Genomic DNA, 24,069 nt, shown 5'->3' on the forward strand with positions numbered 1-24,069 from the left:
TCCATCCATTCATGTCCATTGTGCATTCTGACAGACTTGGGCAATTCCAGCAGGACAGTGTGACACCCCACACATCCAGAATTGCTACAGGGTAGCTCCAGGAACACTCTTCTGAGTTAAACACTTCTGCCGGCCACCAAACTCCATAACTTGACCATTATTGAGCATATCTGGGATGCCTTGCAATGTGCTGTTCAGAAGAGATCTCCACCATCTCGTACTCTTACGGATTTATGGACAGCCCTGCAGGATTCGTGGTGTCAATTGCCTCCAGCACTACTTCAGACATTAGTTGAGTCCATTCCATGTCATGTTTCAGCCCTTCTGCGTGCTCGCAGGGGCCCTACACCATATTTGGCAGGAGTACCAATTTCTTTGGCTTTTCAGTGTAAATTCAAAAAGTCATGAAGGATCTCTATTTCCTATCATTTCATTTGACTTCTATACCTCACTGTACCTAGGTTCATAAAAAGATGAAAGAGGACAAATAAAGTAGTGTGCTAAACTATTCTAAAAAGACTGGGTCCATTCAAATTTTGATGCTACTCATATTTTTACTTTCATTATGAAAGCTATCATGTACATCTAGCAGTAATTTCTGTTTTGACAGTACTATTAATAAATGGTTACAGAATACCAGTCTGTCAGCTTACAGGGATAGAAATAAGTATCAAAAATTTTAAACTTTAAAACAAGTTACAAATTTAATGTACAACAGTTACATCAGCAGAAAAAAATCAACATAATAACTTTATTTTCAGTAATATTAAACTTTTAACAAATGTTTCATTGTAATGAAAAATATACTACATTTTTATTGTAAATACAACACTGAATTTTCTTGCATTTTAAAGAAGCATAATTACTTTATATAACAGCATTTATAGTACAATGGAAATAAAACCTCAAACTTCTGTAGAAGATGTAAATACAGAATGCCTATAGACCTACAGAACACCTTTTAAAAAATTAAAAAATGCAAAATATACAAAACATACTATGAGCAAATACTGCTGTTGAATGTCAGATTTTGTAGATTGTGGTCCCAAATTGAGCCTAATAATTTCCCATCATAACATCAGTTACCAAAGAACATACATTCTCCATGGACGGAACTTCTGTAACTGTCATAAGGGCTTTAACATGAGCTAATCATTTTTTTGAAGTTATGATGTGAATTTTTCAATCAGATCTCATTATCTACAACACCACTCAGTAAAAGTGTCAACAGCAAAAACTAATCAGTAACACTTTACAACAATATGCAGTTCTACAAATACAAACCACTCTTTCTCAAAAGTATCTTTGAAAGTATTATTTCTGTAGGTCTGAAATTATAGTTTTACATAATTTTAAGAACCTTTTTCTATTTGTGTATTTAGAACAGTCCCAGATGACATCTAAAATTACATCTCATTTTGTTACATAAAGACTGAGGTCACAATTATTTCAAGATTTTCAACAATTCCATAAGATTATTTATGCAGATTGATAAATATGGCACAAAATTTTTTAATCAGTAGTCACTTACAGATAATTATGATTTATGGCAATTATCTGTAAGTGCCTCTGCTTCACATTTCTTAAGAAAAATAACAAAATATGCTTTTTGCTATAAGAACATAGATGGAAACCACTAATCTCATTAAATAATATTGTGCATTCACAAGTAACTTTAAAATTATTTTAATTCAGAGAAAAGACATGAATTCATTCCAGTTGGATTGTATAAAAATTGGGCAAATCAAGTTTTTTCTTTATGTAGGTTACAATTTTAATGTAAATTAAACCATTGAACAGACCAATTGCACGATTATTATATTCTGAGCTATGGGATAACAATTTTGTTTCTGATAAAAGACTTGTGCATTCATTATTTTAAACCAACAATTCAAGATTCAAACAAGATCGGAGGTTCACAAATAACTGATACCATAAAAGCTGCTTTACATTTTTCTACTCATTTTGCCACGATTTGCTACACTTTCCATCTCAAAAATATACATTGTTTAAACCACATAAGATTTTGATTATGTGTAATCTCATTTGGAAATACCAAGCCATGCCACTCTGTCATTATATAATATGTCAACAGAAGTTTTATAAGAAATCAAGAATCCAGATATAATTTCAGACAACATATATGGGATGAAACTTCCAAATATTTTGAAAATGAAATGATTTTAGTCTCGATACAGTCCACATTTTGCCACTCATCTGTTTCATAGCCATGCTAAAACAAAATGAAAGTATTTTGACAAATGAATCTTAAAAACAGTAACATTAACTATAAAGGTTTTTTTCTGATTAGTTTTTTATGTATTATCTACAAACACTGATTAATCACCTCTAACATTATCGCTTTGTTACCAACACCTAGAACATCAGCAATGAAAAATCTACTTAAGTTGTGAGCTTTACATTTAGGTATTTACTTTTGAGCTTTGTGCAAGCCATAATGTACAGGAACTTAGTTTGCTTGATAAAAATAGAGTTCTGCTTTGTGCATAATTATTTGCATAGCTACAGTACAGATATTTTAGTTTTAAAACTGCAAATCAAAGAAATGATTTTTCATTCCAGCAAAAACTTTGTTTTCAGAATGATGCAATTCTTTTAAAATATTATAGAATGGAACTTACCAATCTCCATTTTTAAACACACAGTTTAATAGTTTTTTTTTTTTTGCCTGGGAATCATTTTACAAACACTTTGTTTCAATTATTTATTAGCTGCCATCTACACAGTTGAGATTATATGCTGTTCGGGTTCAAGGATTTCATACCTCTCAGAGCTACTGTTGCTGTCATCAGTAAGTGAATTTTCTAAGGAATCTAGATAAGTCTCTATTTTTTCCAACAAATTTGTGGCAACTCCAGCAAATTCTTCCCACTGCTGATAGCTCAGTGATTCAGCCACTGCTTCTGCAGTCTCTGTTCCTTCAACAACACCAAAGAGACGCTCTTCATCTGCAAATGATTAAAATGCACACACACACATTTATGTTGTACAATTATGAGTTCAGCATGAATATTTTCTATTGTATCAAGGCACCTAAAAGAACTATAGAATTACGAGACAGAATGGTGAACCATAAGAAACACAAAAGTACAAGAAAATATGCTAGCTGCTGGAACTATTAGTCGCTTCCTTGGGAAGAAAAGAGGGATAACATAAGGACAATTAGAAAGGAAGAAGAAGCCACTCATATCCCATGAAGAGAGCCACTTGTTGTGAAGATGAGGGGAGACAAAGGTTCCTGTAATGTTATATGTATTTGCTGACAGAATTAAGCATTTACTAGCCATTCTGTCTCAAATTTTATTGTATACTAGCTGAGTACCTGGCACTGCCTGGGAAAAGCATTTCTTTTGGTTCTATCAGTCCATCTCCTTCTTCTCCCCCCCCCTCCTCTTTGCCTATCTCCTTCTCTCGCCTCTCTGTTCATCTCCTTCTTCCCCCTCTCTATGTCCACCTCCTCCTCCCCCCACCACTCTATGTCCATCTGCTCCTACCCTCTTTCTGTCTATCTGCTACTCCCCCCTCTGTTCATCTGCACCTGCACCTTCTATCTCCTCAACCATCATCTCCCCCCCCCCCCCCCCCCTCTATCCATCTCCTCCTCTTCTGTCCATCTCCTCCTTTTCCCTTTCTCAGTTCATCTCCTCCTTCCCCCTCTCTGTCTGCCCATCTCTTCCTTACACATTCTCTCTCCATATTAACATCCCCACCATATTAGAAGGTTGCTGGTTCTTATATCCACAGCATTTCTTTCCAGATAGTAAGTAATATGTGTACCAAGCTTGGTTGAAATTGATCCAGGAACTTACGAGGAGCTTTCTACCCATGGCTTAGCCCACATATGAGGTATAATTTTGCAGGTAGTATTAGTCCAATTAATGTGGTTTTTCATTGTTGTGTAGGCATAATGGATGTTTAGTCTGCCATCAGTTTTTCAACAAGGTTACATGTGTTTGCTTATGAGCGGCAATTACTGATTTCTTTTAAAAACTGATCAGATAATTTGCATTAAATTTTGATATAAACTGGAATAAAATCAAAAAATGCTTTAGAATGTTGAATATTGCTTTTGGTGAGTATTCTATGAGCAAAATGAGGGTTTATGAGTGGTATAAGCATTTCTAAGATTGCCATTAAGAAGTTCTAGATGAGAAGCATTCTAGATATCCCAGCACATCAGCACATCAACAACTGATGAAAACATGGAGAAAGTAAAATAAATGATCATAAACAATCATTGAATCACAATCAGACAGGCTGCTTATGATGTTGGCATGTCAACTGGCTCATGCCATGCGAAAGATTGTGATTTCTGACCAAAAACAGTGGTGAACTGAAGCAGCTCAGGAGTCACTAATACGTTAACAATGACACAGAACTACTGAAATGTGTCACAACAGGTAACAAAACGTGTGTACTGGTATGATGCTGAAACTAAGTCTCAATGATACCAGCGGAGGCATTCTGGATTGCCAAGACTGAAATAAGCTCAGCAAGTGTGGTCATATGTGAAGGTCCTTCTCACTGTTTTCTTTGATTTTAATGACGTGGTGCATCATGAGTTCTGACAAAAGATCAAATGATTATTAAGGATGACTACTTATAACTTCAATGTCATTTGCAGGAAGCCATATTGCTGCTGCATCTGTTTGGCTAACTTTTCAGGAAATAACATATGGTTTGTGTAGTGGCACTATTTGATGTCACTGTGGAAATCAAATAGCTGGTGCAAAATTATTGTCAACTGCTGTGATGCCACTATCCAAGGGGATCTGTCATCAGAAGTGTGCTCTGGCAAGACCACCCTTGAATAAGATGGCCCAGGACCAAATCAGACCTTGAACATTTTCTTAAGTAGATGAGATTGCAGGCTTTCAACCATGGAACACTTACAACTACTGATGCAAATCAGGCAGGGTAACCAGGAGCTATGCCTAATGAAAGCTGTATAAGAGACAGTGCAAGGGTTAGCGAATGGAAGAGGAATGTCTCCTGCACCACTGGTGTTTATGACGTCGCCACAATGTAGTGACTGATGTGAAGTGTGGAGTGATACCATAAATGACTGGGAAAGATTTCTGGTCAGGAAATCCTGAAAAGTATCACCTAATATAGAAAATGGAGCAATGAATGAATCAGGTGCAACTTGAGCTGCCTATAATATTTTTTTTACTACAAAAACATTCTTCAACAAAAAATCATTATTGCAGCCAAGTCAAATTTTGGCAGCGGCAAAAAAAACCCCAGTCAGTCTTATGCTGACTGGTCTGCTGACCTAGATGGATTACATAGGAATTACAATTTTAAATTTTTGTGCACAAATAATTATGTGGACTTTTTAATAAGGGAAGTTGTAGTGTGGCTTACTCCTAACTCAAAAGCAAGAAATCACGTACTAAGAAAATGGGATCCTTCTCTGATAGAAGTAATGTGAGTAATTCAAGCTCATGAAGATACCCACAAAGATAAATTCTTTATATGACAGAAGAAGATGTCATGACAGTAAGCATTCTGGTACCGGTCATCTGGGATGTCATTCCACCTCCAACAGGGCCCTATTTTGTTCTCCAATCTGGATGGCTCTGTAAACAACAATACCAGTGGGAACAGGCCTCATCAGCAGCAGCACCACTGACCAGAATTCAATGTCTTACCCTTCGCCATGCACGCAGCTCGTGCCCACATCAGCAGTCAACATGACATGAATGCTGCAAAAAGGGAGACTCGCACGACATATGTTTGAATGCTTTCACTATAAATATGTGGAAATGAACAAAGTGAGTGATCAATCTATGGAAGTGCAGACTTCCCAGAATGCAGCCAAGAAAAGGTACTTAAGATACGTTCGTTGGCAAACTTCCCATGAGATTACTCTTGGGCACCAGTGCTATTGTGTAATTTGTTAAATCAATCTGCAGTGGAACTTCTCTCGATTTTACATTATTCAACATTCTACACCATAAATTCATAGCCCCTGTGAAAAATCCATAAGATCGATGTTAAAAATTCCTTGATTTCACATTTCTGACGAGTAAGGTTTACCTCACTTCCACGTTCTTACTTGACTTGTTGCTTGACTTCATCCTGTTTTTTTCCTAATGACATTTGACGTGATTGAATGAGGTTTAAGTGGCACAAAAGACGGGAAGTTTGCACTGTGGGTGGTGGTGGAGTTAAGGGAATATGTTAGGCCACTGAGGAGAGGACAGACATGAAAGAGGAAATGTTAATTTATTTAATTATTTTTGTTTTATATACACATCAAATTCCGTAGGACCAAATTGAAGAGCAAATCTCCAAGATCATGGAATGTGTCAGTACATGAAATTACAACATAAAAGTAATAACAGATAAAAATTAAATGTTTATGTACCCGAAAAAAGTTTAAGTAAATGCAATCAACAATACAACAAGAATCAGCTTAATTTTTCAAGGAACTCCTCAACAGAATAGATAGTGACCCATGAGGAAATGCTTCAGTTTTAATTTGAAAGCATGTGGATTACTGTTAAGATTTTTGAATTCTAGTGGTAGCTTACTGAAAATGGATGCAGCAGTATACTGCACACATTTCTGCACAAGAGTTAAGGAAGGGCGATCCAAATGCAGGTTTGATTTCTACCAAGTATTAACTGAGTTAAAGCTGCTTATTCTTGGGAATAAGCTACTATTGTTAACAAGCAATGACAGTAAGGAATATATATATTGAGAGGCCCATGTCAAAATATCCAGACTTGTGAACAGGAGCCAACAAGAGGTTCATGAACTTACGACACTTATTGCCCAAACTGCGCGTTTCTGGGTAAAAAATATCCTTCTAAAATACCATACAACATAAGTGAATGAAAGTAAGCAATGTAGACTAATTTTCATGTCGAACAATCGCTTACTTCAGATACTGTTCAATAGTAAAAATGGCAGCATTAAGTTTTTGAACAAGATACTGAACATGGGCTTTCCATGACAGCTTACTATCTATCTGAACACCTAGAAATTTGAACTGTTCAGTTTCACTAATCATACGACCAGTCTGTGAAATTAAAACATCAGGTTTTGTTGAATTTTGTGTTAGAAACTGTAAAAACTGAGTCTTCCTGTGATTTAGCATTAGTTTATTTTCTACAAGCCATGAACTTACATCACGAATTGCACTATTTGAAACTGGGCCAATGTTGCACACAGCATCCTTTACTACCAAGCTAGTGCCATCAGCAAACAAAAATATTTTAGAGTTACCCATGATAATAGTGAGAATATCATTTACATAAATAAGGAACAGGATTGGCCACAACACTGATCCCTGGGGCAGCCCCCACTTGACTGTACCCCACTTGGACCCCACATCACAGCCATTCTCAACACTGTGAATAATGACCTTTTACTGTCTGTTGCTGAAGTAAGAGGTGAACCAGTTGTGAGCTACTCCCTGTATTCCGTAATGGTCCAACTCCTGGAGCAATATTTTGTGATCAACAAAATCAAACGCCTTAGTTAAATAAAAAAATATGCCTAGTGTCGAAACCTTTTGTTTAATCCATCCAGTACCTCACAGAGAAAAGAGAATGTAGCAGTTCCAGTTGTTAAATGACTTCTAAAGCCGAACTGTAAATTTGATAGCAAATCTTATGATATTAAATGATCAATTATCTTTACATACACAGACCTTTCAATCACTTTAGAAAACACTGATGACATAGAAATAGGTCTAAAACTGTCTACATTATCCCTTTCTCCCTTTTTATAAAGTGGATTTACTACTGAGTACTTTAAACGTTCAGAAAACTGATGATTCCTAAAGGAAAAATTACAAATATGGCTAAATACAGTGCTAAAATATGCAGCACAGTACTTTAATATTCTACTAAGCACTCCATCATATCCATGAGAGTCCTTAGTCTTCAGTGATTTACTTATTGACTCAATCTCTCCCTTGTCTGTATTACAGAGGAGTATTTCAGACACAAATCTCGGAAAGGCATTTGCCGAGAGAGTTATATGATACCCTGTAGAAACTAAATTTTTATTTACTTCACCAGCAATGCTCAGAAAATGATTGTTAAATACTGTACATATATCTGATTAGCAGTAACAGAAATATTTTTACCATGAACTGACTTCATATCTTCGACCTTGTGCTGCTGAACAGACACTTCCTTCACAACTGACTATATGTTTCATCCTGTGAATTAGCTATTTTGCAACCACATACTGTTACTGGGTGTTGACTTGTTACGTCACACAACAGCCAGCACAACCACCACACAATGCTTACGCACATAAAATGAACTCACCTGCTGGATGTGTGGAGAGGTGGAGTGGCTGTTCAATGACGGGAGTAATGTAATCCGTGATTGGTGTTGCCAGCACAACTTGCACCATTTGACTTCACCATGCAATTAGAATACAACTACTGCTAGGTTGTGGCAGCAATGGAAAAATAGGACAGTTAACGCAAAGAGTTCCTGACTGAGCCAATATGTGATGAAGGGGCTCAGCTGCCATCTTTTCATGTGCCACTTATAACTCAGTCTCATCTTTTTGCATGTATTTCTGATGTACTGTATTCAGCAACAATATTGATCATGAACCTTTTAAATGCAAACACTGAGTCTTAAAGAATATGCTCAGTCAGACTCTCAAGGAAACCACGGTCATTTCCAGCTAGTGAGCTGTTATTGGCTGGTGACTTGTTACATCACACAACAGCCAGCACAACCACCACACCGTGCTTACACACATAAAATGAACTCACTTGCTAGATGTGTGGAGAAGGGGAGTGACCGTTCAGTGATGGGAGTGCAGGTAAGGGTAAAAGAATTTTGATGTGCTGAAAATATACTTTTTGTGCAGATCATGTGCTATGGCAGAGATGTCACATGGAAATAGAACGAAGGTTTTGCGAGAGCACATTTTAAAGACTTTCATGTTGCAACAACTACATATACCACTCACATATATACTTTGCACCACACACTGTAGATCGTAAAGATTGGCAGATGTGATACAAGGCAGGCAGCAAATCGGTAGCACCTGAGCTTTCTTTTAAATTTATATTTTGCAAGTGTACAGAAATTCACTGAGCTGAATTCTAATAAGATTGTAACATCAACTGGGGAAGTAAACTCATTTTTTCACATCTCTGTTTCTCTCATTGACCCTAAAGTAACATTTTGATGACACTGATTATATGAAATATGGCTCGTAAAAAAAGCGTTAAATAATAAGAGCAATGGTGACAAAGTTTGCCATTAAGCAGATGTCCACATTTATGTTAATGATTTAACCACTTAGCTGCTGTGATATTTTTGGTTTAATTCACTACGTTCATGAATTTTTGCTTTTTTCTGAATGAACACAAAGGAAAGATTTCTATAAAATGTGAGTTTTGATGCATAATTTGTGGTCGTAGCATATCAGAAAATAGCTTGATTGCCTTGTATCCAGATACCAATTTCAATTTTTTGACTAGTTTTTACTTGCTGTTACATATTGTGATTTTTTAAAAACTGATGAAATTCATTACCACAAATTATTCTGTGAAAATTATCCTGTACATTTAATTTTCTTTGCTTACACAGACTTTATACATGGCATTAGAGGGGATTAGAATTTTTTAATAATATATGACAATTACATATGTTTTCGCTCCTATTTTGGAGGTTTTAATGTTTTCCTTGATTCTGCATTTTCCTCCGTTTTGAGTTTTTAAAGTCTGGACTGCACAGAAACATAAAATAAGGGCTTCACTCTACTTACTTAAGTTTAGGGTTAGCACCATCTTTCTCTCATCTGAGACAAATCTTTGTGACTACAAAAGTGATTGTGTTCCTTTGCTAGGAAAATTCTGCATGCCATGCCATCTGAAGGGCCTGAAAGACTCTCTATGATAGATATGCATAAATCTTCTCATATGGTTTTGGGAAGACAACTGATTCTGAGGTTCACATAACTCTTAAAGTAATGGCTGCCCCATATGTTTTCATCTTGTCACTGATCATAGTCCATTGCTTACCTTTTGCTCCTGACTAGACTGGAGCACCCATTGCCTCCAGTGCCGGACGCTGTACTTGTCTTAAGATTAGTTATCCTATCCACTACTTAAAAACAAATTTGGATGCACTGTCCCAATTCTGCATGGGATCAATCCAGCCTTCAATCAATATGGGATTGTTTCAAGCTTGTTTAAGATATGGATTTGGCCATTTCAACACTTCCTTAAAATTGCATGATATCATGGCAGAACCCACAAGAACCTGATGTTATGCCGTCTCACTCATTTTCTACAACACAGATGGTCAGACACACCTTCCAGGTCCAAATTTCATCCCTGCTGGCCATGGGGGCATGAACTACACCTAAGCTAAGAGGTTGTTTGTGGGTTTCAAATGAGGACCACTGCCTCATCCTAATTCTTCCCTCTTTTCTGCCATGAGTGCTGTGCCTCCTGCACTCTGTCCATTGTGTCATATCCTTGACGAAAAGTTTGATGTGACAATATGCATTCAAGCCAAATATTGATGCTGGCTTCAAGGACCTGGTCTGCCAATTTTTCCCCTGTCAACCCCATCAATCTGCACCTCCACAGCAGTTCCCTCCCTGGCCGTGGCAGTTTATCCATTTAGATTTTGCTTGTCCATCTTTGGGCTCTATGTGGTTGGTTGTGATTTAATTCCTTTTCTCATTTCCATTTTGTGCTCTGCACATCTCAGGCCACTACTGCTTCTACTATCATGGCCTTACAAAAGTACTTGGCCTTGAAGGCAACCCACACACCTAAGCTTCTGATAAGGCATTTACCTCTTTCAGACTTTATGCCTTCAACTGATATCTTTTACAATTTTAAATGGTTTTGTGTCTGTAACAGGATTCAGCACACCAGCACCATGAATGTTCACCTGTCTTCTAACAGTCATGCAGAATTCTTTATCAGCACTTTCAAAACCTAACTCCACAAGGAAATGACATCCAACACCACATCTAAAGCCTCTTTAGTCTACTAGCAACTTGCAGTGCTACTTTGATTGAGGGCCACAGCTTGGCAGAGTAGCTACATTGCCACCTTCATCACACCTTTTTGGACATTCTGTACCCATTACCAATGCACTTGTTGCTGAGGTGCTCTTCTGTGTGGGCACCCCAGTGTGAGCCCGTCAGTTTGGTTTGCAACTGACTTAGACCGACAGGATGATCTCTGTTCCCCATGGGTCCATGCTGTATATTTATTTTATCTATCCATCCGTTGGCAATAAATATTGTATGGATGTTGTCAAGCCATTTCAAAGAAATGGGCACAAACAATATATACATAAAAAAGTACAAAACAAAATAATACAATGAGGTTAATAATAATACAATGAAAGTAATATAGCCTATATACATCCCTGCTTGTTATTTTAAATGCATAGTCTGCTTTTCATAAGGCTTTAGTTTTGTCCCCCCTAAACGGCAAGTCCTTATATACACAACACTGCTTAAGTATATATTTACATCACACAACAGCTGTCCTTTAAGTATGTAAATGTAATGAATGATTAGATAATGAATGATTAGGTACATATTGAGTATTTTCCATTTTGCCTTTATAAATATCATCAGAAAAAATTTATTGACCTACATAGTCATTAACACAATAAAAACATTGTTCTACTAGAAATTTTTTAAATTCTGTTTTAAATTTGTTATCATCTTCTAACTTCCTGATGTTGACTGGCAGAGCATTGTACAGTTTTGCACCGATATGGCTCACAAGTCTTTGTGTATTCATTCTTTTTGTTCGCTGAGTATGGAGTGCTGCGCCATTACAGGTATCGTAGTTATGAAAGTCAGCATTTGTCTGAAAATCTGCAATGTGGGTCCTGACATACAATACACATTTGTATATGTATAATGATGGTATAGTAAGTATTCTAAGCTTTTTGAATATGGGTTTGCAGAATGTCTGTGGATGACTGTGAGTTATTATTCGGATGGCCCTCTTCTGCAACAAAAAAATTTGTTTTAGGCGCCCTGTTGTGGAACACCAAAATATTATTCCGTATGTGGCAAGAGAGTGAAAACAGCCGAAATATGCCATTCTGGCACCCTCTGAGGTACAAACATTTGCAATAATTCTGAGAGCAAAACAGGCTGAATTAAGTTTCTGTGCAAGTTTTATTACGTGGTCATTAAAATTCTAGTTTTCATCCACATGAATCCCCAGCTATTTTGTGGATGTCACTCTGTCTAAGGCTTTGTCATCCCACACCAGATCGAGATTTACATTTTGACATCTTTTACCAAACTGCATATAATTTGTTTTATTTACATTCAATGTCAACCTGTTTGCATTGAGCCAAGAGTGGATGTAATTTAATACTTTATCAGCAGTTGTTGGTAGCAATTGCTTTGGTGCACTTATTATCACACTAGTATCATCTGCAAATACTATTGCTTTGGCTGCATCATCTGAGGTGTGAAAATCATTTATATAGACAAGAAACAATATGGGCCCTAGGATGCAGCCTTGTGATACCCCTATTTCTACATTTTTTGCCTCTGATACTGAATTAATTTTGTGGTTGGAGTAAGTTGATGTCAGTCCTACAACCTGTGTTCTGTTTTTTTAGGTATGATTCAAACCATTTTTTTCCTATCCCATGTATACCCAACGATTCCAATTTTTCTAAGAGAATGTCCCGGTTCACAGTGTCAAAAGCTTTGGAGAGGTATAAATTTACTCCTACTACAATATAATCTATTTCTAGATTTTTGATTATTTGTTCAGTGTAGACATTACTGCTGTTTCAGTATTTTTACGTGCTTGGAAACCCTGCTGATTTCTGTTAAGTAAATTATGGTCATTTTAGATATGTGTTGATTCGGTGCTTCATCAATTTTTCTAATATTTTTGAAAATGCTGGGAGGAGAGATATTGGGCGATAGTTTTCTACCTTATACTTGTCGCCGTTTTTAAATAATGGCTTCACTTTTGAAATTTTCAGCCTTTCTGGAAAAGCTCCTTCACTGAATGATAAATTGGCTATGTGTGCAAAGGGCTTTGCGATTTGTGGTGCTGTCCTTGTTATGATTGACACAGGCACCTCATCTATGCCAGCTGACATTTTGGGTTTCAAGCTTTGTATCACTTTCAACACTTCACCCTCATTTGTTGGCTCTACCCTCATCCTACAAGCTGTTTTCGGATATTCAGGTTTTTCTTCGTTTGTAAATTTTAAGCTTAATGAAGTTGTTGCATTTATGAAATAATTGTTAATATAATTTGGCAAATCTTGTTTATTAATATTGACATTTTTTAAATTTTTGAGGCTAATGTCCTGGTTTTCACAACTCTTCCCTGTTTCAGTCTTCACAATACCCCATATGGCTTTTGATTTGTTTTCAGACTTATAAACCTATCATTACTCATGAATTTTGCTTTAGCAATTACTTTCCTATATACCCTCTTGTAATTCCTGATATATTCTATGAATTGTGGGTCTGTGGATGTTTTCATTTTAGAAATTAGCCTCTTTAGAGTTCCACAGGAAGTTTTGATGCCAGCTGTGATCCAAGAACTTGGCTTTGTATTGCCAAGTGACCTGATTTTTGACAGCTTTTTTGGAAAACACATTTCAAAATACCCCATGAAAATGGAAGAAAATGTGTTATATGCATCATTTGTATTTGTTAGGGGTAGTACTTCTGCCCAAGCCTCATTAGTTAGCATATTCATGAATTCTACACAGTTCTCTGTACAAAAATTTCTTTTATACATGAAGTGTGTTTTTTTCTCTTTCAGTGGCCTTGAAGGGATTTTGAGGACAAGAGCATTGTGGTCTGATAATCCCAAATCAGCATTTGTTACTTCAACTTCTGTGCGTCCTACATTTGAAAATATATTACCAATAAGACTGACTGTATTATTTGTTATTCTTGTGGGTGTGTGTATGTGTGGAAGCAGGTTGAAACTACATAACAGATTTAGGAACTGGTCTTTTAGCCTACTTTCACTCATAAGATTAATATTGAAGTCCCCACACACAACTACAGTGGCTCTATCGGTGAACAGAGTGTTAAGCAATATTTCTAACTGGTTAAAGAATATGTCTGCATCACCAGTAGGTGGTCTGTATATTGCTATGACTATGGCTATGACTTTTCCCTGTATTTCATTCAACTGCACAGCTGCAGCTTCAAAATGATTTTCCACACTCAATGATTCAGCTTCACACCTTCTTTTATAGCTGATACTTGGTTTGGTAAATATACATACACCTCCATTTTTGGTATTTTTTTTCTACAATATTGGCTTGCCAACTTAAACGGATGAATATTAATGCTACTTAGTTCAAACTTCTGCACCAATGCTCCACAATGCACATGCAGTCAATATTTGCACTGTTCATAGCTACCTCAAGTTCTAATGATTTATTTCTAAGACACTGAATGTTTAAGCTTAGAATCTGCAGGTGATGAGGATGAGAACTGGTTACATTTGTATTTACATTTTGTGGTGTCATACTCCGTTCCTTGCCCTGGCGAGGTACCAAAAATCCTCCAGAAGGACAGGTTTTCTGCACCTTGTAGGTCGTTCACTGGGATATGGTGAGTTGCTTGCTGCTGCTGCTGCTGCTGCTGGTGTAGCTGATGGTGTAGCTGTTTCTGATACTTCAGGTATTGGTTCTGTTGTTATTGATATGCTTCCTTGTGAACTGCTAGCACTTGGGGTGTTTTCTTGCAATGTCAGAACATCACACTTGTCTTGTAGTAGTGATGCTTCATTTTCAGATTCACCAAGTAGTTGTAGTTTGTGGGTCTTGTCCTTGAGGGGAATTACGTTTGAAGTGTCACAACTTACTTTCATTTTGGATTTTAATATTTCTATTATTTTTGCAATTATTAAATTTTTTCCTAATCTACACTCCTGGAAATTGAAATAAGAACACCATGAATTCATTGTCCCAGGAAGGGGAAACTTTATTGACACACTCCTGGGGTCAGATACATCACATGATCACACTGACAGAACCACAGGCACATAGACACAGGCAACAGAGCATGCACAATGTCGGCACTAGTACAGTGTATATCCACCTTTCGCAGCAATGCAGGCTGCTATTCTCCCATGGAGACGATCGTAGAGATGCTGGATGTAGTCCTGTGGAACGGCTTGCCATGCCATTTCCGCCTGGCGCCTCAGTTGGACCAGCGTTCGTGCTGGACGTGCAGACCGCGTGAGACGACGCTTCATCCAGTCCCAAACATGCGCAATGGGGGACAGATCCGGAGATCTTGCTGGCCAGGGTAGTTGACTTACACCTTCTAGAGCACGTTGGGTGGCACGGGATACATGCGGACGTGCATTGTCCTGTTGGAAGAGCAAGTTCCCTTGCCGGTCTAGGAATGGTAGAACGATGGGTTCGATGACGGTTTGGATGTACCGTGCACTATTCAGTGTCCCCTCGACGATCACCAGTGGTGTACGGCCAGTGTAGGAGATCGCTCCCCACACCATGATGCCGGGTGTTGGCCCTGTGTGCCTCGGTCGTATGCAGTCCTGATTGTGACCCTCACCTGCACGGCGCCAAACACGCATACGACCATCATTGGCACCAAGGCAGAAGCGACTCTCATCGCTGAAGACGACACATCTCCATTCGTCCCTCCATTCACGCCTGTCGCGACACCACTGGAGGCGGGCTGCACGATATTGGGGCGTGAGCGGAAGACGGCCTAACGGTGTGCGGGACCGTAGCCCAGCTTCATGGAGACGGTTGCGAATGGTCCTCGCCGATACCCCAGGAGCAACAGTGTCCCTAATTTGCTGGGAAGTGGCGGTGCGGTCCCCTACGGCACTGCGTAGGATCCTACGGTCTTGGCGTGCATCCGTGCGTCGCTGCGGTGCGGTCCCAGGTCGACGGGCACGTGCACCTTCCGCCGACCACTGGCGACAACATCGATGTACTGTGGAGACCTTACGCCCCACGTGTTGAGCAATTCGGCGGTACGTCCACCCGGCCTCCCGCATGCCCACTATACGCCCTCGCTCAAAGTCCGTCAACTGCACATACGGTTCACGTCCACGCTGTCGCGGCATGCTACCAGTGTTAAAGACTGCAATGGAGCTCCGTATGCCACGGCAAACTGGCTGACACTGACGGCGGTGGTGCACAAATGCTGCGTAGCTAGCGCCATTCGATGACCAACACCGTGGTTCCTGGTGTGTCCGCTGTGCCGTGCGTGTGATCATTGCTTGTACAGCCCTCTCGCAGTGTCCGGAGCAAGTATGGTGGGTCTGACACACCGGTGTCAATGTGTTCTTTTTTCCATTTCCAGGAGTGTATTTAAGTGGAAACCATGTCTAGTATGGAATCTCCTTCCTAGTTTGCTTATATCAATGAAAATCACATTTTAGAATCATTTGCATATCTGTTTCATCTCACTATTTGCACTTTCCACTTCTTTGTTAATGCAGGACCATTCCGCTAGGTCATGACAATGTGATACTGAAAATACAATGACGTTAGTACATCTTAGTTCATACAGTCGCCTTTTTAGTGAAAGCAACAGATCTTGTTTTTCGTTTCTTGCGACATTGTTTGTTCCCGCCAGGAAAACGGCAAAGTCTTTGTTGCTTAATGTGGGAATTTGTTCGTGGCTTATTGCAGTTTCTGTGCAGAATTTCGCACCTGGTTTCACCATGGAAGTTAAGTTCACATTGCTTTTATTATGAAAGTCAGTAGCTATGTTTCGCCCTTGGCTGTCTGAATATATTTCGATTTTTGTAATTGTTTTGGAGCTACAAAATGTAGGCCTAACTGAGCTGTTTATTTCCTCTTTCTTTTTCACACAAGCCGATAATCCATCGGAGCTACATAAGGTCGGCAGATGTTTGTTTACTAAATTTGCATCGGATTTCTTATTTCTCTGCATCAACGAATTCCTTTGTTCTGGCTTACTTACAAGATCCTTTTGCTTTTCACATGGTTCATGAGCACTATTACTAAACACTACACTTCCACAATCTGTTGTGGAAAGTACTTGAAATAAGTTGTCGTGCATGAAGCTTACATTTATTTCACAATTCTCTTGCTCTTGTACTTTTTGTTTGCGGTTGCTGCACTTCACCTTTGTCCATTTTTCGGAAACTGTCGAACTATCTTGCAGAAAAATTGGCATGTTCACTTCTGTTTTTCTTTCTTGAATTTTGGTAATATCCATTTTCAGGGCATTGATTATGAACTGTAGGCTACTAATTCGTTCATTTAGCTTCATAATTTCGCCCTTGCAGTTTTCACACGATTTCTTTTTTGTCGCAAAATTTACGTTTTTGTGGAGAGACACATTTTGAACTTTTACCTTTGACGCCATCTTGCAATTGGATTGAGCCAGCTGTGATGTGACCTGTGGAGCACATGTTGAACATGCTACTGGTTTGGCTAAGTTGTTTATATTGTGGACTCTATTTGTCATAGATAGAAGTTTGATATGGTGTAGCCTCAACTTTGCTTTGGAATATGTACTTCAGGTATCTTGCACTGTTTCCAAGGAACATTCCATACATATCTCATGTGAATAAATCAAGGCAGGTGGTAGAGTGCCTAAATTGCCTTTTGCAAAAGTTATGATATTGATATTATTCTCTATTTCAAAAAGTTAAATCTTTCCAGTAACAGAGTTACTTTATCCATAGTATATCTCAATTCATTGTTAAAAATGAAAAGGACTGTAGAAATTGAAGCAATCAGAATACTTTACACAAAAATTTAATAAATTAAAAATACCACAATTATTTTAAGTAGTGGATCACACAAATTTTCAAGTCAAGTTGAGGCTTACATACTCAGTGTAATGTTGATAGAATACTGACTAAATTAGGTGTACAAAATCACAGATGACAGTAACCACATCAGAAGGCCAGAATAATGAAGCTGCAACAAACCTTTTGATGATACAGAATTTTGTATCACAATTTTATGTCATGAATTTTTAACTATTTTTTTCTCTTTCTGTAAACATAGCAGAGATTATGACTGCAATAGTTGGAAACTTGAAGTGCCAACCTAATAGTCAAACTGGAAAGCATGCCACATTGCTGGCTGTAGTCTTCTGGAGTCTTAATGGTCCAGCAATTCTTACCAATGAAGAATGGAATAAAATACTCTTCTTTGTGAATAACAGTGTCAGTCTGGTCTTTGACACTGTTCAGCTAACCAGGAGCACTGGAAGATCCTAATAGAGGTGGTTAAAGCAATGATTGTGTAAAAAGAAATTAAGGAGGAACATCACATAGTCAAACAACCTGGAAGATTTTACCTTCAGTGACAATGGCTACAAATGACTGCAGATTTACATAAAATGCTTTTATGGGCAAAATGTTTATACCACCCTTACATGACTGGAAAACCTGTGCAGAAGAAGAGGTAAATTATTTACTGAACTGTCTTTTCTCTCCCAGTGTTGTGATAACGGTGTTATCCACAATGTTGTTAGAATTACTCAACATTTGCAGACAATGAAAGCCATGAGGATCTACAAAAGGACTATCCAAGCCCTTGTTCATGTAAAGAGCCATAAAATATGCATGGACTTCAATTATGTTAGAACGTTCAGTCATAAAGCAAGGTTATAATATTTCAATTCAGTGAAGAAAAAAAGTAGTCCAAGAAACAGATGGATAAAGTGCATGGAAAAGACACCATTCTGGACCCAAAACAAGTAGACATGGACCTTTTTTCTGAGGAAGTTGATGGAGAAGCCATCTCAGAGAAGGGTAAAGATCTGAATTTCACAACTCCACCCTAAAGCATTCCAGTTGAAAAATTGTCAGTGCTGTCGAAGCATCACTGTTTTCTCTTCTGAATCTTCAGACTGAAGAAGTAAGAGAGCATGTACTGAGAATTCTGTGGAATACAAAACCGACCAAAGTGACATATCAGTGCAGGAAACGAAAGCTCTTAATGACCACAAGAGTTAGTTAGTTAGGTTAGTGTTTATCGTCCCTTCGACAACGAGGTCATTAGAGACGGAGCGCAAGCTCGGGTTAGGGAAGGATTGGGAAGGAAATCGGCCGTGCCCTTTCAAAGGAACCATCCCAGCATTTGCCTGAAACGATTTAGGGAAATCACGGAAAACCTAAATCAGGATGGCTGGAGACGGGATTGAACCGTCGTCCTCCCGAATGCGAGTCCAGTGTGCTACCACTGCGCCACCTCGCTCGGTGACCACAAGAGAAATGCATACATTGTGGTGGACAAAGCAGATAAGAGAAATGCTACTGTTGTTATGAATGCTATGTAACACTACAAAAATATAAATCATGCTCTCTCTCTCTCTCTCTCTCTCTCTCTCTCTCTCTCTCTCTCTCTCTCTTTCCATATGACAATTCCTATATCATGTATACAATAAAATGGGTGACAATAAATTGAATTGAATATGATGGAACAACTAGTGGTTGATCCTGTATGCTACGAGTTAACAAGCGACTCAATGAACAGAATTATTCAAAACTTGAATTTGTTATCTGACTCCAGAGTGGATAGCTCTAATGCCTTGAACAGCTGCCTCACCCAGGATATATGGTCTGCCAAAGACATACAAAGAAGGGTACCTGTGGAGATCTAAAGTGAACAGAATTAACTCTCCAACTTATTTTTAGTAAGTCATTTATCATGGAAAGAGATGTATAGTTGGGAAACAAATGCTTCTGTGAAAGGTTCAAAACATGTTTTAAAAATTTTATGTGTGATGAAGATATCTGCATGTAACATTCCTGTAAGCTTTGATGTGAAATATTTATTTACCAACATCCCAGTAGCAGCTACTATGCAGAATGTGAATTGAGTTATGGACACTTTAAGGTCGTTTTAACATGTGCTTCTACAACCTTTCTCGGTCTATATGATTTACTACTAAATGCACTAGATCAGATTCAGAGTCTTTATTGCCACTGACCACATACAGTAGAGTTGGCTTTTACAGTGATAGCAGTTTACAACTGCAATCAAAGTATTAAAATTACTATTCATATTACATGCACATATCAAGTATCTTGTATACAGCTATAATCTTAAACATCAACATCAGCACTGTCAATACTACAAAACCCTTTGCTATCGTAAATTTAATTTTTTTTAGCTAGTCATGCAATTTAAATTTGAAATTTTTAAATGGCGGGGATCGATTAGTGAGAGGAAACTTGTTAAAAATTTTGAGGACAATCACTTTATGGGGGTTTCCTGTTATTGCTAGCCTGTGCCTTGGGATGTCAATATTTGTCCTGTTTCTAGTGTCATGTTTATTAAGTTAAGCCTGGTAAAGAAAGGGTGGCATTGCTCTTTAGGACAAGCCTTGTATATTAAATGGAGATTTTTTTCTTGGACTTCAAAATGTTGCTGGCACAAGGAGTAGGCTATATGATGTATGTGACTGAAAGAGCATGAAATGTGTCATAAAGATATAATTATTGCTGACCATATCTTTCTCAGTTCCCACATGAGGTAGGACACTCATGAAATCTTTTTACAGACTTGGTTGAGATGTTCTTCCCAACTGAGTTTAGCATCAATATGTATCTCTAAGAGTTTGGCACATTTATTGTCTGCATTCTCAGACAGTCCTAACATAAGCTTTTGTGTTTTGTCTGGATTACAAATAAGTTTATTGGCTGCAAACCAATTTAATGCAGAGTCGAAGAGTTTCTTCAGTAATCTTATCAAGAGTTGGGATGCCACGATGCGAAGTAAGTAAAGTTGTATCATCAGCTTAGCAGATAATCAACTGTGATACACAATGGGGCAGGTCACTGATTGTCACAATGAAAAAGGGTGAGTGTCTATTTTTCACTGAGACACACATTCTTCTGTTGTTCATGTAGGAAGAAATTAATGCTAATGTAATTTTTGTATACCATAATATTATAATTTTGTTAGCAATATGTTAAAAGGAATGCATTCAGATGCTTTACTTATATGACATATTACAAGTGAAACTGTTTTCTTATTATCAAAAGCGGTTAAAGCCTGATCAAAACAATTTCCAGAAGAGCCGCAGTGTTATTTTTACATGGGCAAAATCTGTACTGACTGTTGCTCAATTGAATGTGTACAAGTGGTCCAAATATTGGCAAAAAAGAAATTGTGCAGTCATTCTGGGAGAGTTGTTCATCATCCTTTTTGAATATGGGGATAACTTTTGAGATTTTGAGTGAATCCGTAAAAACTCCATACTCTAAACATTTAAAAAAATAAAACTTAGTGGCTTATTTATCAAGTGAACCATTTGTTTAACAGGATAATTATACATCCAGTCTGCCCCTCATAGCTGAGTGGTCAGTGCGACAGAATATCAATCCTAAGGGCCAGGGTTCGATTTCTGGCTGGGCCTAACCATCACCATTTCATCCCCATCGATGCACAAGTCACCGAAGTGGCATCAAATCGAAAGACTTGCACCCGACGAACCGTCTACCCAATGGGAGGCCCTAGTCACATGACATTTACATTTATTTATTATACATACAGTAACAACACATACTTCTGGAATTAGACAATTTGGAAATAGTTTTGTAGACATCATCGGGTATGATTTTATCCCAATGAAACAAAGGCCTTTCAGAAAACTTGGGACCAAGCAGATCCCTTGCAGATGTGTCTGTGACCTTAATTTTGTCTCCAAGATCTCTGAGTGATATTCAGAGTATTCATTCAATTCTCTTGGATTAATCAAAGTTTGGGCTGAAAGAATTATCTTGTCTGATAACTTCCCATGCTGCCTTACACTTATTTGAAGCACCTTCTACGCAGTGGTGGCTGCTGAGCCATTCCATTGGTGGTACCAAAGAAAACTTAGTTTGGTAGCATTGAACGTATTACAAATTTTGGCGATTATTCATATACTTCACAAGATATTATATCAAACAGAACGTATAGAGAAACAGAAATAAACACTTATTACAACAGCACCCTCCTTATGCAGAGTAGGAAATTGATATATTCCTGTAGAACATGATAGCAAGTGTTTGTAAAAGAGACAGAGAGATAGACAGACAGACAGACAGACAGGAGAGAGAGAGAGAGAGAGAGAGAGAGAGAGAGTTGGGAGCTGCTTTAGCTATATTTTTTGCATGTCTGCAAGAGATATAAAACATAAGACTAACTCCGATAAGCCCTCTCGCACACACAAATGCACACATATCAACAGCACAGTTCTCCACTCCTCACAGGGTATGTTCGATCACTTTAACATGGCAGTCATAGGCAGGGGGTGTTTTGATGTATAGTTGTTTAAGACACTGGTGGAGATTGGGCCTGAACTACCACATAATGACACCACCAACCTCAGCCAACAACTGCACTCTAGTTGTTACCAAATGATTTGTGTGTTCTGCTATGCTTTGACTTGTGCTTGCTGGTTGTTTCCTTTTCTTGTTTTGAAATGAATGCAGAGACCAATCTTGCTCTGTCACAGGGTTTGAATACGACTCTCATAACAGCAGATGGAGTCAGCAATCCATATGTCCCTTATTACATCGGTTCTGCCTTCCCTGGAGCACAGAGCATGGATGTAGGCTGCCAGCCCTGGGAGAGCGAGGTGGGGCTTGTCCCCCCCCCCCCCTTTCTTCTCCTCTGGACAGCCACAACTCTTTGTTTGTTTTTTGAGAAGCAAATTTAATCAAATTACCAAAATTTAAAACTAAAAGCATTGTCCTCACCAAAAGCAGCAAGTCCGCAACTCTGGGAAGACAACTTCAAAGTAATTAGTAGGAATGATACTGTAAATTGCATCTTCTTGTTGGCAATAAATCTGTCATCTCAGACTGAAATGTTTAATTTTACACAAGAACGACTTTTCGCAGGATAGCATCCCTAAGCACCCATTCTTCTTTTATAGTGTTTCATAGGAATGTTATAATTATCTTGAGCATTGAAAAGCACTGCTCTGCTTCTGATGTCGAGATAGGCATCATGATTAGCAGTTTCAAAACTTTAACGGTCTCATTGTTGAATGTGTCAAGAAATTCATCCTCTAGAATCAGCAAAAGAAATGCAACTGTTCTCAACTCAGGTCTAGCATAGAAGACTTGAAGCTCACACTTCAACTTCCTTTTTTCCAGAAATGTATGTGTTTAATTTCAAGGTATTTGTCGAGGAAATCTGTAATGTATTTGCGAAACTGATTTAAATTAAATAAGTTGGGTGCAATGAGGTGTCCAGTGAACTGAGAAAGTAATTTTATTTCAGAAAGGATGGCATCACACACTTCCAAAGCATCTCTTTTTTATGCCCATCAAGAATTCGTGGCTACTTGGCAGGCATTGTTTCATAATTTTCGAAAGTAATCTTGTTAAAGATGGAGACAATGTCATTTCTGATGTTTTGCATTATTGCTTCAATGTTCTGGTTGTCTTGCATTGCTGTGGTTGGTTCAGTTACCTTCTTCTGAAGCTGATTAAAAAGTAAGTCTGCATGAAGCATTATCTTATAGAAAAATGATAGCCAGAAAATGACTTCATTATCTTGCAGTCTTTGTTTCTATGAACTAGCTTTTTCAATAGCTGGAGATAGTTTTATGCTCTCACTTGTTTCAGTGACTTCAATTGCAGTAATACAGTTTTTCCCCACTTTAAAAAACATCTTTTACTGAAACTTCCTGGCAGATTAAAACTGTGTGCTAGACTGAGGTCTCGAGTTCCAGTCTCGAGTTCAAGTCTCAGTCTGGCACACTGTTTTAACCTGGCAGGAAGTTTCATATCAGCGCACACTCCACTGCAGAGTGAAAGTTTCTTTCTGGAAACATCTATCTCGTCACACAAATGAGGCAAGCTTTTTTGTATAATGCTATGCAATACTTTTGATCTCTGTGATGAGTTAGAAAAGAAAGAAGAATTACCTCTAAGGTGTGCAAAAAAGATACGGGCTTTGTGATTAACAGAGGCTGCCATAGACAGAAGGTTGAACTAATGTGCATAACAATGGATGAAGTTTGCCTTTGGATATTTGTCTTTAATTTGAACCATGTTCGACTTGCCATTCATAACATTTGCACCATCGTAGCTCTGAGCTATTAGTT

The 24,069-nt window shown here is 38.2% G+C and overlaps 1 protein-coding gene across 1 annotated transcript in view; it reads right to left on the reverse strand.

Moving 5' to 3' along the window:
* Positions 1 to 1,660: 1,660 nt before the first annotated feature.
* LOC126100892 (armadillo repeat-containing protein 2) overlaps positions 1,661 to 24,069 on the reverse strand; it is a 169,328-nt gene continuing 146,919 nt past the window's right edge. The window contains exon 17 of the mRNA XM_049911559.1: positions 1,661 to 2,969. Coding sequence (XP_049767516.1) covers positions 2,740 to 2,969 — 230 coding nt within the window. The 3' untranslated portion in view covers positions 1,661 to 2,739. The remainder of the gene's footprint in view (positions 2,970 to 24,069) is intronic.

Source organism: Schistocerca cancellata, chromosome 9, assembly GCF_023864275.1.
Source record: "Schistocerca cancellata isolate TAMUIC-IGC-003103 chromosome 9, iqSchCanc2.1, whole genome shotgun sequence".
Lineage (NCBI taxonomy): Eukaryota > Metazoa > Arthropoda > Insecta > Orthoptera > Acrididae > Schistocerca > Schistocerca cancellata.